General features: G+C 45.2%; 1 protein-coding gene across 1 annotated transcript; it reads left to right on the top strand.

Moving 5' to 3' along the window:
* Positions 1-578: 578 nt before the first annotated feature.
* LOC147957020 (uncharacterized) lies at positions 579-1,168 on the top strand. The gene is made up of 2 exons (XM_087533207.1): positions 579-734; positions 827-1,168. Exons 1-2 carry the CDS (start codon positions 579-581, stop codon positions 1,166-1,168), a joined length of 498 nt encoding a protein of 165 aa, XP_087389333.1.
* The last annotated feature ends 13,611 nt before the right edge of the window (positions 1,169-14,779 follow it).

The raw sequence follows: 14,779 nt of genomic DNA, 5'->3' as shown, positions 1-14,779 counted from the left end.
CATTCGACACTTTCTGATCTGTATCTTATTGCTAGCTCACATGTCTGTATAGTTTGTTTTGCTGTGGTTTATTAATATATTAAATTTAAACATTATAGATTTATTTATCATATTTATTAGTATGGAACATTTGTACATTTCAAACAAATCTTGAAAAGGACCATGAAATTTTTGTTTGGCATACATAAAAAAATGAGTAAAATTCATCGTTGGTACCTCAACTTGCGTCGCCCGGTCACTTTGGTCACTGTACACAATAACTCACGCAATACGGTCACTGTGTACGGCGAATAGTGAAAATACGGTCACTGTGCGCCGTAGACGCAACGTACGCCGCCAATTTGACCAGTCCACGGGCTCCACGTAGGCGGGCGGAGGATTTATGTTAAAGTACCCATTTGCGGGAGGGCGTTTTTGTAAAAAAAAAAGCCGTTTTGATAGAAATCCCCAATCCTCCCCTCCAAATCCCTAGTTCTCGCCGCCGCGCGCCTATCCTACCCTCTCGCCTCCGCGCGCCCTTCCTGCCCTCTGGCCGCCGCGCGCCCCATCCTGCCCTCGCCCCTGACGACAACTGCGCCATGTCTTCTGCTAGTTCTGCCCGGTCTGGTCTCCGCGGCCGGACAGTGGTGGTGCCACTCATCCCATGTCCTCGCTGCCAGGCGACAGTGAGGTACTGCGTTTCGAACACAGAGGATCACGAGGGCTGGGTGTTCTACAGATGTCCCAATAACTCTGTAAGTAACACAGAGGATCAGTTGATTTTGTTCTTGGCAGCAGTTTTGCCCTCTCGTTGGTCAAAGTTTACTTTTTTGCTATTGGTTTGCAGGCTACTGGGTGTGATTTCTGGTTTTGGGAGATGGAATATGTTGCGTACCTAGTAGATGCTCATTTCTTGGTTGGGAAACAAGCTGTGGATGCTGTTGGAGCAACAGAGGAGAGGAGGGAAGAACTCATTAGGGCTAGGAATGAAAGGAGAAGGATTGCAGCTCAAGTGGCAACTAGTAGAGCTGCTTTGGCAAGGCCTGGCTCTCTGCAGCAGAATATGAGCAGGCACCAAGAAAGTGCATTGATTGGATTAGGTTCAGAGATCTTGGTGCTGCTGAAGCTTCTGTTAGGTAGTGTGATGTTGTTGTGTGCCCTCTGTGTTCTTCTGTTGATGAAGAAGTGAGGACAAATGCTCTCTGCATTAGAAGAAGAAGAAGAAGTGATGAAGGACTACTATAGAAGAAGAAGAAGTGATGAATACAAGTGCTCATTTTGGCAGTGGAGAAGTGAAGACCAGCTTCAGTAGTTTAGCATGTTAAGTACTTTCAGTAGTTTAATGTTAGGAAATGGCTATGAAGTTAGCTTGGTTGTATCAAATGTTATGGTTGTCAAGGCCAGAAATGTATGAAGTGATCTATCTATCTATCTATCTTTAATGGAAACATTGTCTTTGTATTATGTTATCTTTCTGACATGATAATTGTGAAATGAGTTCTTGTGTACTGTTTCGTATCATATTTATGAAATGAAAAGAATGGCAGCAAGGAACAAATGTGGAAGCAGTATTGACATCAACAAATAGAATGACAACAAATTGGTAGACAGACAAGACAATTTTCATACCAAAATATAGATTATGTGGTGCATCATCATTAGCACTACTCAAAATAGAGTACCATAAGATCTTGAGATAACATGAAAGGGAAACACAGTCATATTTTACATTGCTGAAAGAGTACTCTTACTAAAACAAGATAAACAGTCTCATAGATCATCTAAAGATGTCAAACATGCTTGATCTTTCTGGCACATGCCCAGCTTCCTCCATGTTTCTTTGTGCTTCTTTCCTCAGCTGCTCCTTCTTTGCTGCAATGGATTGTCTCTCTGCTTGTTTCTTTGCAGCAAGGGCTTGTTTCTCTTCCTGCTTCTTTGCTAGGAGTGCTTGTCTCTCTGATTCCTTCTGTGCAGCAATGGCTTTCTTCTCTTCTAGTTTCTTTGCAGCAGCAGCCTCCTTTTGTGCCTTCTTCTCAGCAGCCAGTTTCTCCTTCCTCTCAGCAGAAAGCTCTCTTTGTGTCTCTACTATTATCTGCCTTGTCTCTGCTCTTGCTTGCCTCAGGATGGCCATTGTTTCCTTCTTCTGTGCAGCTGCCTCTCTCTTCTTCTCAGCTTCTATAGCCTTCTTTTCTGCTTTCTCATGCCTTCTTCTAGCAGCCTCTTCTGCTTTCTTCAACTCTGCTTCTATCCTTGCCTCTAGTATAGCTTGTTTCCTATCTTGAAGTTCTTTTTCTCTTTGCTGCTTCATGGCCAGCATCTTCTTAGCTAGCTCTCCCTGCCTGATTGTGTTAGTGCTTGTCTGGGCCTGGTTCAACATTGCTTGTGCATTTGTTAAGAAAGTTGATTCTGGGATTGGTGTGTGCTGAAGCACTCTAGGCAAGGGCCTCTGTACATACACATGTCAAGTGTCAACAAATGGAAACTAACAATGTCACTAAAGCATGACTGAAACAGAGCAAGTGACTAAGAGTACTCATGTTATAATTACCTGCTGAAGCATTTGATCCACCATAAGATCTTCTACTACTGTACTGGTCTCTGCACTTGTGTTGGCCTGCTGCTCATCAAACAAAAAGCTTGTTACTTGGGCTCTATAAGATGTGCTAGAGGTTGTGTACAAGACAGTTACCTGGGCTTGTTGTGGAGGTTGCTGTTGCTCCATATTAGCTTGTGAAGTTTCCAAATTGTCATCATGTTGGGGTGGAGGAGCTTGTGCATTGGGAGGTGGTAGACCAGCTTTCATATATTTGCATCCCTTGATATTGTGGTCAGGCTCACCACAGTAACTGCAGTGCATGATTACACCATGCCTTGACATCCTCCTCCCTCCATTACTACAAATAATCTCTTCTGGTCCCTTCCTTCTGCTTTTGCAAGGCCTTCCAGCATGCTTCTTGTAGTCTGGTGGATTAATTTCAGGCCCATTCATCTTCTCCCACTCAGTGATGTCCTTGCAAGGGTAGATGATATTGCTATAAGCCTTCTTGAACATGGACACTGAGTAGCATTGATCCACTAAGATTAGTGGATCTACTCTCTCACTCCTACAACAAGCTATAACATGTATGCAAGTCACTCCACTTTTTTGCCATCTCATACAGCTGTAGGACTTGCTGTGCCAGTCTACTATGTAATCTGTTCCTCTATCCACCACTTGAAACACTCCATCTCCTGATTCATACACATAGCATGTGTTGGCCAGCTCTGCCAACTTGTCAACTAGTTTCTTGATCTTAGGGCACATTACTCCTTGCATCTTCTCACCCTCACAATGCTTAGTGTAGTGCCTTGCAGTCCACTGTTGCTTGATCCTCTCAAACATTGAAAGAATTGGCAATTCTCTTGCCTCCAAGATATATCTGCACAAACATTGCATGTTATGTTAACAACAGTGATAGGAAAGCATTTCATCTTATGTTAAAAGAGTGAGATGAAAGTATTGGAACTTACTTGTTGAACACCTCACACAAATTGTTGAGCAGAATGTCACACTTAGGTATGTCACTTTGGAAAGCCCTCACCCAAGTGTTTGGTTCCAACTCTTTCAACCAGGTGTATGCACCCTCATTCAGCACCTTCATCTCAAGCATGTACTGCTCATACTTAATAACTGTTGTGCTCCTAGCTATCTTCCACAATTGATTCTTCAAAGCATCACCTTTGTACAGCTGTTGGAAATTCTTCCACATATGCCTGACACAGAACCTATGTTCTGACTCAGGGAATACTTCAGTCACAGCATTTATCAGGCCCTACAAAACAACATAGATCAATAATCAAAGTGTTAAACAAGTGTTCTCAAGTACAGTAATCTAATTAGACCATCAGGCAATGTGGTTGCATATACCTTCTGCTTGTCTGACATTACTGTCCATGGGGATGTGTTGATAATACCAAGATCACTCTTCAGCCTCTCAAGAAACCAAACCCAGTTAGGCTTGTCCTCCACTTCCACAACACCTATTGCTATGGGGAATATGCAATTATTTGGATCTATTCCTACTGCAACCAGCAACTGCCCTCTGTATCTTGTTTTAATATGGCAGCCATCTATGAAGATCATAGGCCTGCAACCTTGAAGATAGCCTCTATTGCATGCATCAAGGCACATGTAGGCCTTGTTGAACCTAGCTTGATTATCCAGTGCAAGGAAAAATGAGCTACCAGAATTACTTCTCCTTATCTCATTTCCATAATCCCACAACAGCTTGTACTGCCCTTCTTCATCTCCATGAATTATTTTCATAGCCAGCCTTCTTGCCCTCTGAAGCTTGGACCTAGTTGGTGTCATGTGCCATTCCTTTTGAACAACCCTTGAGAAGTTTCTAAGATTCATATCCTGATCAGCCCTGAAACTCTCAAGGTATTTCCTAGCTAGAAAAGGTGCTGTGAAAGCCTTGATCTTCCATTTTTTGCAGCAACTATGTTCTTCAACATACTTCTTTACCATGAAAAACTTGGTTCTGCTGTCATAAGAAGCCCACAAGTACCAAGTACAATCTTTATCACAGACTGCTTTCACTCTCTTCCTGTCATTCACTAGTAACTTGACATCAACTCTATTCTTGCAGCTGTATTCCTTAATTGCTTTCCTAAGCAAATCAACATTTTCAAACACTTGTCCAACATGAAATCTTGGACAAGTCAGATCCTCCTTTCTAAATGCTCTAAATTTTGTTTGCATTTCATCATCTGAATCAGGTGCCCAAAGATCTTCACCTTCAGATTCATAATCTGACAAGTTTTCTTCCTTTTCTTCCCCTACAACTCCTTTATCCTTTGTTGTTGTTTTCTGCTTCACCTTCTCCTTCCTTTTAACTGGTTCATCCTTATCCACATTGTCAGCATAAAGGTCATCATCATCATCACTGATTTCAAAGTCACTATCTATCATGTCACCAGGATCAAAATCACTGTCATCTGAGTCACTATTTGTTCCTACATTGCCTTCAAAACATCTCTTCTTTGATCTGGTTCTCCTCAATTGATGTGCTTCTGCATCTTCATCTACTGCTTCTCTCTCTTGCTCTACTTGCTCTGGATTTTCATGTGGCTCTGCTTCTTCTTCTTGGCCTACATGCTCTGCATCTTCATGTTGTTGTACATCATCTTGGCCTACATGCTCTGCTTGCCCTGCTTGTCCTTGTTGCTCTGCATTCTCCTATGCTCCTTCACCAAATGTGCACTGCCTTCTTACAAACATGAATGGATTGCCATCTTCATGTGGCACATTGTTTTGAATTGGTATAGGGCAGTCTTCTTCTGAATTTCCAGGCTTGCTAGTATGAGGATTAGTACCATCTTTTGAAGGGCTAAACACTGGTGGAAGTTCAGCCCTTGGAAATTGGACCACATCATCAACAACCTTCTTAGTAATCAAACTGTCATCATGATCAAGATAAATAGTAAAGAAATGATGCCCAATAGACAGAAAGGTCATCATTTGATCAGTATCTGCCTCAGATCTGATATGTCTCAAAGAATTCTGAGTAATGTCAAGTATTGGGATTTGATAATATGCCTTCAACCTGCCTGCCATCTCCCATCCAATCTCTTCTACTATATGTTCCACCATTATTGGAGACCAGGTGAGCTTATCCAAATTGTCATACCAAACTATATGCCCATCAACATAAGCCCTATTGCTTCCTTCACCCATGAAAAAACCACCATGATGAAACAGCACTGAGAACTTCTCACTTCTTGCTCCTGCAAAAACAAAGCATAATTGATCACATCAAAATTGAACAAAAATGACCTTTTTGAACAGTACTAGAAATCCCCAATGTTCTCCATACACCAAAGGTCCAAAACCTAGGCCTATTCCAAAGCATATTTCATGTGGAATCGATGAAAATTAGACCCTTTCGATAAGAACCTAAAACCCTATCAGAAACCCTATCAGACAAATTGGGTTCGAAAAACCCTAAACCTAAATTGCCATACACGCGACAAATACTACCACATATCATAGGCGAACACAATGCCAGCCCTATCAAACACGAATCGAAGAGAAATAAGAAGATTTACGGCAGGAATCATGACTTACGGTAAACAGGGGCAGGGGCACCGTCGGGGCGACGAACAGGAGACATGGCGGCGGCGCCTCCTCTTCACCACCGCGAGAAGAAACCCCTCCGCGCCGACCACGGCGACGACCACGCCGCACACGCCACCGTCACCTTCTCTGCCGGTTTGATCGGCTCGAACAGGGGAGGTGGAGAGACAGGGGAGGTGGAGACGTGGGGGGACTTCGGGGATCTGTCCGATAACTTGGGGGGTGAGCTGCAAATATGCCATCGGGTCGCTCCTCCTCGCGACACCTGGCGCGCGGACTGGGAGCCGGACGGTCAACAGGTGGTCAACAGGCGGCGTACGTTGCGTCTACGGCGCACAGTGACCGTATTTTCACTGTTCGCCGTACACAGTGACCGTATTGCGTGAGTTCTTGTGTACAGTGACCAAAGTGACCGGGCAACGCAAGTTGAGGTACCAACGATGAATTTTACTCTAAAAAAAATTATCGACATAGATGAATTTTTTCGTTAAATTTGAAGAGCATTTTAAAACAATGTCATATTTTAAAACATTTTATGTGAAAATATATATTTCATTATGGGATGAAAACAGGGGTGTAGCTAGGAGGTGGATCAGGTGGTCCATGGACCAACCTAGAATTTCTAAAATTTATACATTAATTTTTTGAGGTTGGACCACCCTGGCCCATTGGCCAGGCCAGACCATTGTGAAAAACGTATCTTCAAGGAAAATCCGTTAAATGTGAATTTGTTCTAAGAACATGTCTTATAGGATACATTTTATTACTCATAATAAATCTACAAAGTGCAAATATTAGGAACACCGGGCACACAACATTGATGGGTTGGTCCACAAACCTGCAAAGAAGAGGTCGGAGATGTGCTAATGTTGCTTCACTTTTCGTACCTAGTTTCCCACTATGATCCCGTAAAAAAAACACAACAGACGACCAAGCATTTATGGACTAACACCAAAGGTTTTGAAAAACACTTTAGGTCACTCGCCCAAATAGGTTTTTTCTTTTGAGAAATGCTCAGCCAAATAGGTGAGGGCCTATGTGTTTACTGTCCATGTAGAAAACCTGGGGGCTGTTTGGATTGCAGCCCTTAGCTACCAATCCATAAAATTGGTCATTGACCTGACTAGGAGTTCTGTTTGGATGAGCACCGATATTTTGATGCGCCCATCCCATCTCAACACCTCTAGTTCAGTTTGGTGCCAATATTTTGGCAAGTCATTGGCGGCCAGATCTTGTGCCAATTTTTTGTCTGGCCAAGATTGGCAGGGCAGGCACAGGCAAAAACCAAACAACCTCTGGAGACCACAAGATTAAGATATGCTCCCGACCAAGGGCGCCCTCGCTTCTAGAGAGACCTAGGAACCCTTGCTGAAGGGGAGAGCCAGATGGGCCAGCCTAGGCACGCAGGAGGCCACAACCTTGGTTTTTTCATGTTTTTCTTTCTTTATTTTTATTTTTCTCTATACTTCCAAATATACTAAAAAATATATTACAAAAAAATACTTTGCGTAAAACATTGAAAACGTGTTGATCAAGCATTTGAAAAATGTAAAAAAAAGTATAGAGGAAATGTTTCTCATGTATATGAAAAATGTATACAAAAAAGTATACAACGTGTGTGAAAAAAGTTGAGCATGGATTTAAAAAATGTTAATCTAAAAATTTGAAAAACAATGTTGACCATGTATTCAAAAAAGGTAAAATTGCATTTGAAAAATGTTAAATGCGTATAGAAAAAATGTTGAACATGTATTAAACAATGCTAAACTTGTATTTGAAAAATCTTAAATGTGTATGGGAAAAAAGCTGACCATGTATTCAAAAAAGTGTTAAACTTGTATTTGAAAAAGTTATAAGTGTATACGAAATATGTTGACCATGTGTTCGAAAAATATTAAACTTGTATTTTGAAATGTTAAATGTGTATATAAAAATGGTTAACCATGTATTAAAAAATGTTAAACTTGTATTTGAAAAATGCTAAAGTTGTATTGAAAAAATGTTAACCATGTATTAAAAAATGTTAAACTACAATTGAAAACTGTTAAATGTGTGTATATAAAAATGACCATGTATTCAAAGAATGTTAATATTGTATTTGAGAAATGTTATGTGTTTATACAAAAAATGTTGACCATGTATTCAAAAAAAATTAAACTTTCATTTGAAAAATGATAAATGTCTATAGAAAAAATGTTGACCACCTATTTCAAAAAGTGTTAATCCTTTATTTGAAAAATAAAGCATTTAAAAAATGGTAAAATGTTTGTAGAAAATGTTGACCATGTATTCAAAAATGTAAATATGGTATTTGAAAAATGTTAATCAAGAATTTGAAAATTGTTATACATGTATAAGAAATTATATTAGATATATACCAAAAATATGTATGGAAAACCAGTGAAACACAAGAGAAGACAAGAAAAGCCGATGAAAAATGAGAAAAAGACAATCAAAACCGAAGTAAAACAAAGAAAAAAGAATGAGAAGAAAAGAAATAATGAGAACCGGGAAAAGGAAGACCAGAGAAAAAGATAGATAAATAAAAAGAAATAATAACCATTAAAACTCAGAAAAACAAAGGAAAACCTGTAAAAAAAAAGAAAATATAGAAGAAAGAACCAAAAAACCGATGGAAAAACCGGATCGATCCGCCTAAAGTAGGTCGCGCGCCTAGTACTTATCATGTACAGTACTCGCGTGTTGTGGTTAGCAGCACTGGCCATCTTTCAGGAGATCAGGAATCAATTCCTGCTTCTCTCCTTTTACTTATCTTATTCTTTTAACTGTGCGCAAATGGGCTGACTCAGTTACTGTAGATGCTTCACAAGACATCCTAGCATCTTGCTTAATGCGAGATATAGTCGTCATGCCTGACCAATACTCACCTGACACCATCCTCGTCATCACCACTACCAAGAGCTCAAAACTCACGGGCCATGCGATCGAAGAACCACAGACTCTTTATTGGCAATTGAGTCAACGTGACGCAAGACGAAGATAGAGTCGCGTGACTTTTATTCCATGTGACTTGACCTTCGAGGGCAGTGGCCAAGGATAGATAAGCCCTTATACAAATCGAAAGTAAAACCGCACTGGTCAAACATTGACATGTGCATTCTCCCACGACCACCTGATGCCCAAGAACTCGTCAAATGTGAGAAAAATCGATGAACATGAGCAGAAACACGGAGCTTGTCCCCAGCGACAGCGATGACTAGGTTACAACTGCGACGGTTCCTGAATGCCTTTCATAAATCAAGTTGCCTCTCACTTTTTTTGAGTCTATGTCACCTCTCACTTAAGGCGGGGAATAGGAAGATTTTCATGAGTTATACTCCCTCCGTTCCTAAATATTTGTCTCTCTAAAGATTTCAACAAGTGAGTACGTACGGAGCAAAATGAGTGAATCTACACTCTTAAATATGTCTATATGCATCCGTATGTGGTAGTCCATTTGAAATCTTTAAAAAGACAAATATTTAGGAATGGAGGGAGTATTGGTTATGGGTAGCAAATAGACTAGCCCATGTTTGCAATTATCGTCTTTGTGTGTGAAGGGAGAGAGATATTGTTTCTTTTTATCTTTCCTCGGACTCTTAGCAAGTAGTCTAGCAATATATACTGAATTTTTGTGGGGAGTGTATTGACATATTTGAACCATAATATATAAAAAAATCTTACAACAAGCCACATCTCTCTTGTGTGTGGCAAGAGACCGGCCCATTTCAGATTTCACAATCATCGCGTGTGCATGAGAGATATTTTCTCTTTTTCTCTTGCCTTATATTCTTAGCAAGCAGTCTACCAAACATGTACTAACATTTTTCCTTGAAAGGTTCTCCCTCTGTTCCGAATTATACGATGTTGTACTCCCTTCGATCCATATTAATTGCCCAAAGTTGTACTAAATCAATGATAAATATGGATAGGAGGGAGCAATTTTTTTTTAAATCAGATGTATATAGACGTGTTTAATGTGTTTGCTCATTCATTTCAGTCCGTACATAGTCCATATCGAAATATCCAAAAATTCTTGTAATTTTAACCGGCGGTACTTCACTAAACAGCATGGCAGGTGAGCGGGACGTGCCATCCGGATCCGATTGTAGCGGGGCGTGACCACTGACCACCACACTAGGCACACTAGGGCGGGCGAGCGATGGGGACAAGCGGGCTTGGGCCCGCGGGCCGTCCCAGTCTGTCGGCCGCCCTGCCGGCAAGCCGTCGGTACAGGCCCATCTATGCTTTGGGGCCCGACCACGTCGCGTTCGAAGCTTCGCCAATCACGCCATGCCGCTCCGTGGATCTCCATTTGTGCGCTAGCTGCAGACCAATTGAGCTGCAGACGGACGGGGGGTTGGCGTATGCGCCAGATGCGATGGACCTAGCGTCGCTGTGCTAGCTTGTCGATGGCGTGGCCGTCTCGCCGTCGCTGACAGGGAGACCCCGCCGCCGGCATGGGCCTTGCATGTATGCATGGCATCACCGGCCAAAAGCTATGACCCTCCCCGAGAGGATAAAACAGGACGAGCGGAGCGGAGTGGAGCGGAGCGGAGAGGAGTCCAACCACCGCAGCCCAATGCCGGCGGGTTGCCTTGCTCCGCCACCGTCATGTCATCGCCGGCCTCTCTTGCTCCGGTGAAGCTCCCTCCCGTTACCGGACCAGACAGGGTCAAGACATGGACAGCCAAGGCTTGCAATCGCGGTCGCGGTCGCGGTCCAAGGAGATACGCTAACACATGCACGAGCGCGCGTCAATCGACAACATTATATTCCGTCTCGTCGTCTCCTGCTTGTCCATTTTCTACGCGCGGATCATCGACTGATGCCGGCCAATTTCTTAATTAATTAATACATGGCCCATGCATGACACCGACACCAACCATCGCGTGCATGTGCGTATGTATTTTTTTTTGTCGACGGGAATAATTAACTGCTACTTCCTCTGTTCCTAAATATTTGTCGATATTTCAACAAATGACTAAATACGAAGCAAAATAAGTAAATCTACATTCTAAAATATGTCTACATATATCTGTATCTGATAGTTCATTTAAAATGACTAGAAAGACAAATATTTAGGAAGGAAGGGAGTAGTTGGATACGTGTATGCATTGTAGGAGTATTGGATTGAACCAGCTGCCTTGCTAGCTGCATGCAATACATACGTAGATACACGCATTGTACATATGTAATCGCGACAAGGACAGGCTACATATGATGCGTGTGAGGGGAGTATCATTTACTGCCCGTATTACGTAGTTGATTATACTACCTTTGTACCGAAATACTTGCAGCTGGGGAAAACTAGTACAAGCACAAGTATTTTGATACAGAGGGAGTAGATTTCTAGCTCCATCGTAATGTGTACATATGCATGCTAGCTATTGATTTAGGTGTACGTGCGTGTACACATAAGTATGTACGTACGTGGCTTTACTTTAACCGTAGGGTGCACGCATTACTGTACACCTGGCCTGGCTTTATATTCCACTGTCGTTAACTATTTTGGCCTGCGCATGGCCTTTAGCTAGCTAGCTAGCTAGCTAGTGTGAACTTGTAATGATCTGGCCGGCCGGCAGGCTGGGTTTAAAGTTGTAAACATCCACGGATCGATCCACAGCACACATGGCGTGCCGGCCATGGACGAGAAGAGAGTACGTGGCCGTCCCATGCATCTGACGAATATAGCTAGCGACTTGCTCCATGGATGGTGTGTGCGTGTACCTCGTGTATATGTTGTCGTGTGTACGTGTACCTCGTGTATGTGTTGTCGTGGCACGGGCGCCTGCATGTATGCTTCCGACAAGAGAAGAGATTATGCTTCGGTCTGATCTGATGCGCGTCGGTCGATCGCATCCCATTCCCAGCTGCCCCTGCCCAGCTAGCTGGAGTGTAGCTAATTTGTCCCGGCATGCAGTTGCAGGCCGGTAACTAATCATCCATACATGTTGTATGTCGTGGAAATTGCATGATGTATTGCTCTTCATGCATAGGCACATATATATGATGTATAAAGGTGGGTCCACGGACCTCAACTATATAACGAACTAGGAGGCGGGTCCAATACGCAATATGCACATAACACATATACTCAACCCCTCCCCCCCCCCCCCCCCCCAGTCGAAGCGGCACCGCGGCTGACACAAAGACTGGATCGGAACTCCTCAAAGGATGTCGTAGGCAAGCCTTTGGTCATGATATCGGCAAATTGTTGGGAAGTAGGGACGTGTAAAACACGAATATGGCCAAGGGCTACCTGTTCCCGAACAAAATGAATATCCAACTCAATATGCTTGGTCCGTCGATGATGCACCGGGTTAGCGAAGAGGTAGACCGCCGAGACGTTGTCGCAGTAGACCACCGTGGCACGGTCAACAGGACAAGAGAGCTCCTGAAGCAGCTGGCGAAGCCACGAACACTCGGCGACGGCGTTGGCCACCGCACGATACTCAGCCTCAGCACTAGAACGAGAGACCGTAGGCTGCCGCTTGGACGACCACGAGATAAGTGAGGGTCCAAGGTAGACACAATAGCCCGAAGTGGAGCGACGAGTGTCAGGGCAGCCCGCCCAGTCTGCATCGGAGTACGCGGTGAGGGCGGTGTCGGCGGAGGCGTGAAGTGTGACGCCAAGATCCATAGTGCCACAGATATAGCGGAGAATCCGCTTGATGGCAGCCCAGTGAACGTCTCGAGGAGCATGCATATGAAGACACACCTGTTGCACGGCATACTGGATCTCCGGTCGAGTCAGAGTAAGGTACTGTAGAGCACCAACGATAGACCGATAGAAAGCAGCATCTGAAGCAGGAGAACCATCCGTGGCAGAAAGCTTGGCCTTCGTATCGACAGGCGCAGCGGTGGGCTTGCAGTTAAGCATGCCGGCGCGCTCCAGGAGCTCATGAGCGTACTTCCGCTGATGAAGAAAGAAGCCATCCGGACGGCGCACCACCTCGACACCGAGGAAGTAGTGCAAAGGACCCAAGTCCTTGATGGTGAACTCAGCGCGAAGACGAGCCGTGAGCTGACTGAGAAGACCAGCCGTACATGCCGTCAGGATGATGTCGTCGACATATAGCAGCAAGTAGGACGTGTCAGAGCCCTGATGATAGATGAAGAGCGAGGCGTCCGAGCGGGTAGAGCGGAACCCAAGCTGGTGGAGAAACGCCGTGATGCGCTGGTACCAAGAGCGCGGAGCCTGCTTGAGTCCGTAAGGACCGCGAAAGCAGGCACACGTGGTCGGGAAGCGCCGGGTCAACAAACCCGGTGGGCTGCTGGCAGAAGACCTGCTCCTCGAGGTGACCATGGAGGAAGGCGTTGGAGACGTCCATCTGGTGCACCGGCCAAGCACGGGAGACCGCAAGGTGGAGAACCGTGTGTATCATGCCGGGCTTGACGACCGGAGCGAAGGTGTCGGTGAATCGATGCCAGCACGCTGTCGAAAGCCACGAACGACCCAACGCGCTTTGTAGCGATCAAGGGTACCATCAGGACGGAGCTTGTGTTTAAAGACCCACTTCCCGGTAATCACGTTGGCGTTCCGGGGACAGGGAACAAGCTGCCACGTCCGGTTGCGCAACAGGGCGTCAAACTCCTCTTGCATCGCAGCCATCCAGAGCGAGTCATGAAGAGCGGCTCGAACGGAGGACGGCAACAGCGACGGCTCAGAGGTGGACACCGCATGGACGTAGTCATCCGAGGCGTAGCGCGAGCTCGGGCGAAAAACGCCTGTACGGGCGCGGGTGACCGGACCGGCCACAGGCGCCAGAGGCGCCGAGGGGGCCACGGGCGCCGAGGGCCCCGGGGGCGCCGAGGGGGCCGCCGGCGCCAACATTGGGGGCGCCAGCGCCGCGGCTGGAGGAGGCGCCACATGCGGGGGGCGCGCCTCAAAGCCAGGGGCGGGCCAAGAGAGGCGCGCGAGCGCCCTGGGAGAGGCGTCGAGGAGCTCGCGTCACCGGTGGCGGGAGGAACAGCCGGGGGTACCTGGTGAAACGGAAACACATGCTCATCAAAGTAAACGTGCCGGGAAGTGAACACACGGTGGGAGACCGGATCGTAGCACCGATAGCCCTTGGAGTTGGAGGAGTAGCCGATGAAGATGCAAGCGACAGAACGAGATGCGAGTTTGTGAGGAGCGGAGTCGGCAGTGCTAGGATAGCAAAGGCACCCGAAAATACGCAGGCCATCATAAGATGGGGGCGTACCGAAGAGAAGATGGTGAGGTGCATAGTTCCACCGTGGGCGGCAAGGGCGAAGGTTAAGGAGAAGAGAAGCAGTAGCGAGTGCGTCCGGCCAGAAACGAGGCGGCACGTTAGCATGGAATAGGAGCGTGCGAACGCAGTCGTTCAGAGTGCGAAGGACGCGTTCGGCTCGACCGTTCTGCTGGGAAGTATACGGACATGTGAGACGAAACTGTGCCGTGGTGCGACAGAAACGTGCGGAAAGCAAGGTTGTCGAACTCTTTTCCATTGTCAGTCTGAAGAGCAAGGATGGGACGCCCAAACTGTGTGCTGACATAGGAGTAAAAAGCCGCCAAAGTGGAGAGTGCATCTGACTTTCTACGCAAAGGAAAAGTTCACATGTAATGAGAATAATCATCAAGGATAACCAGATAATATAAATAGCCCGAATTACTAGGAACCGGAGAGGTCCACACATCGCTATGAATCAATTGAAATG

This window comes from Triticum urartu, chromosome 7A (assembly GCF_056163025.1).
Source record: "Triticum urartu cultivar PI428250 chromosome 7A, HENAU_Tu73, whole genome shotgun sequence".
NCBI classification, from domain to species: domain Eukaryota; kingdom Viridiplantae; phylum Streptophyta; class Magnoliopsida; order Poales; family Poaceae; genus Triticum; species Triticum urartu.
The sequence above is the reverse complement of the archived record's forward strand: the minus strand, read 5'-3'. Positions and strand labels throughout refer to the sequence as shown.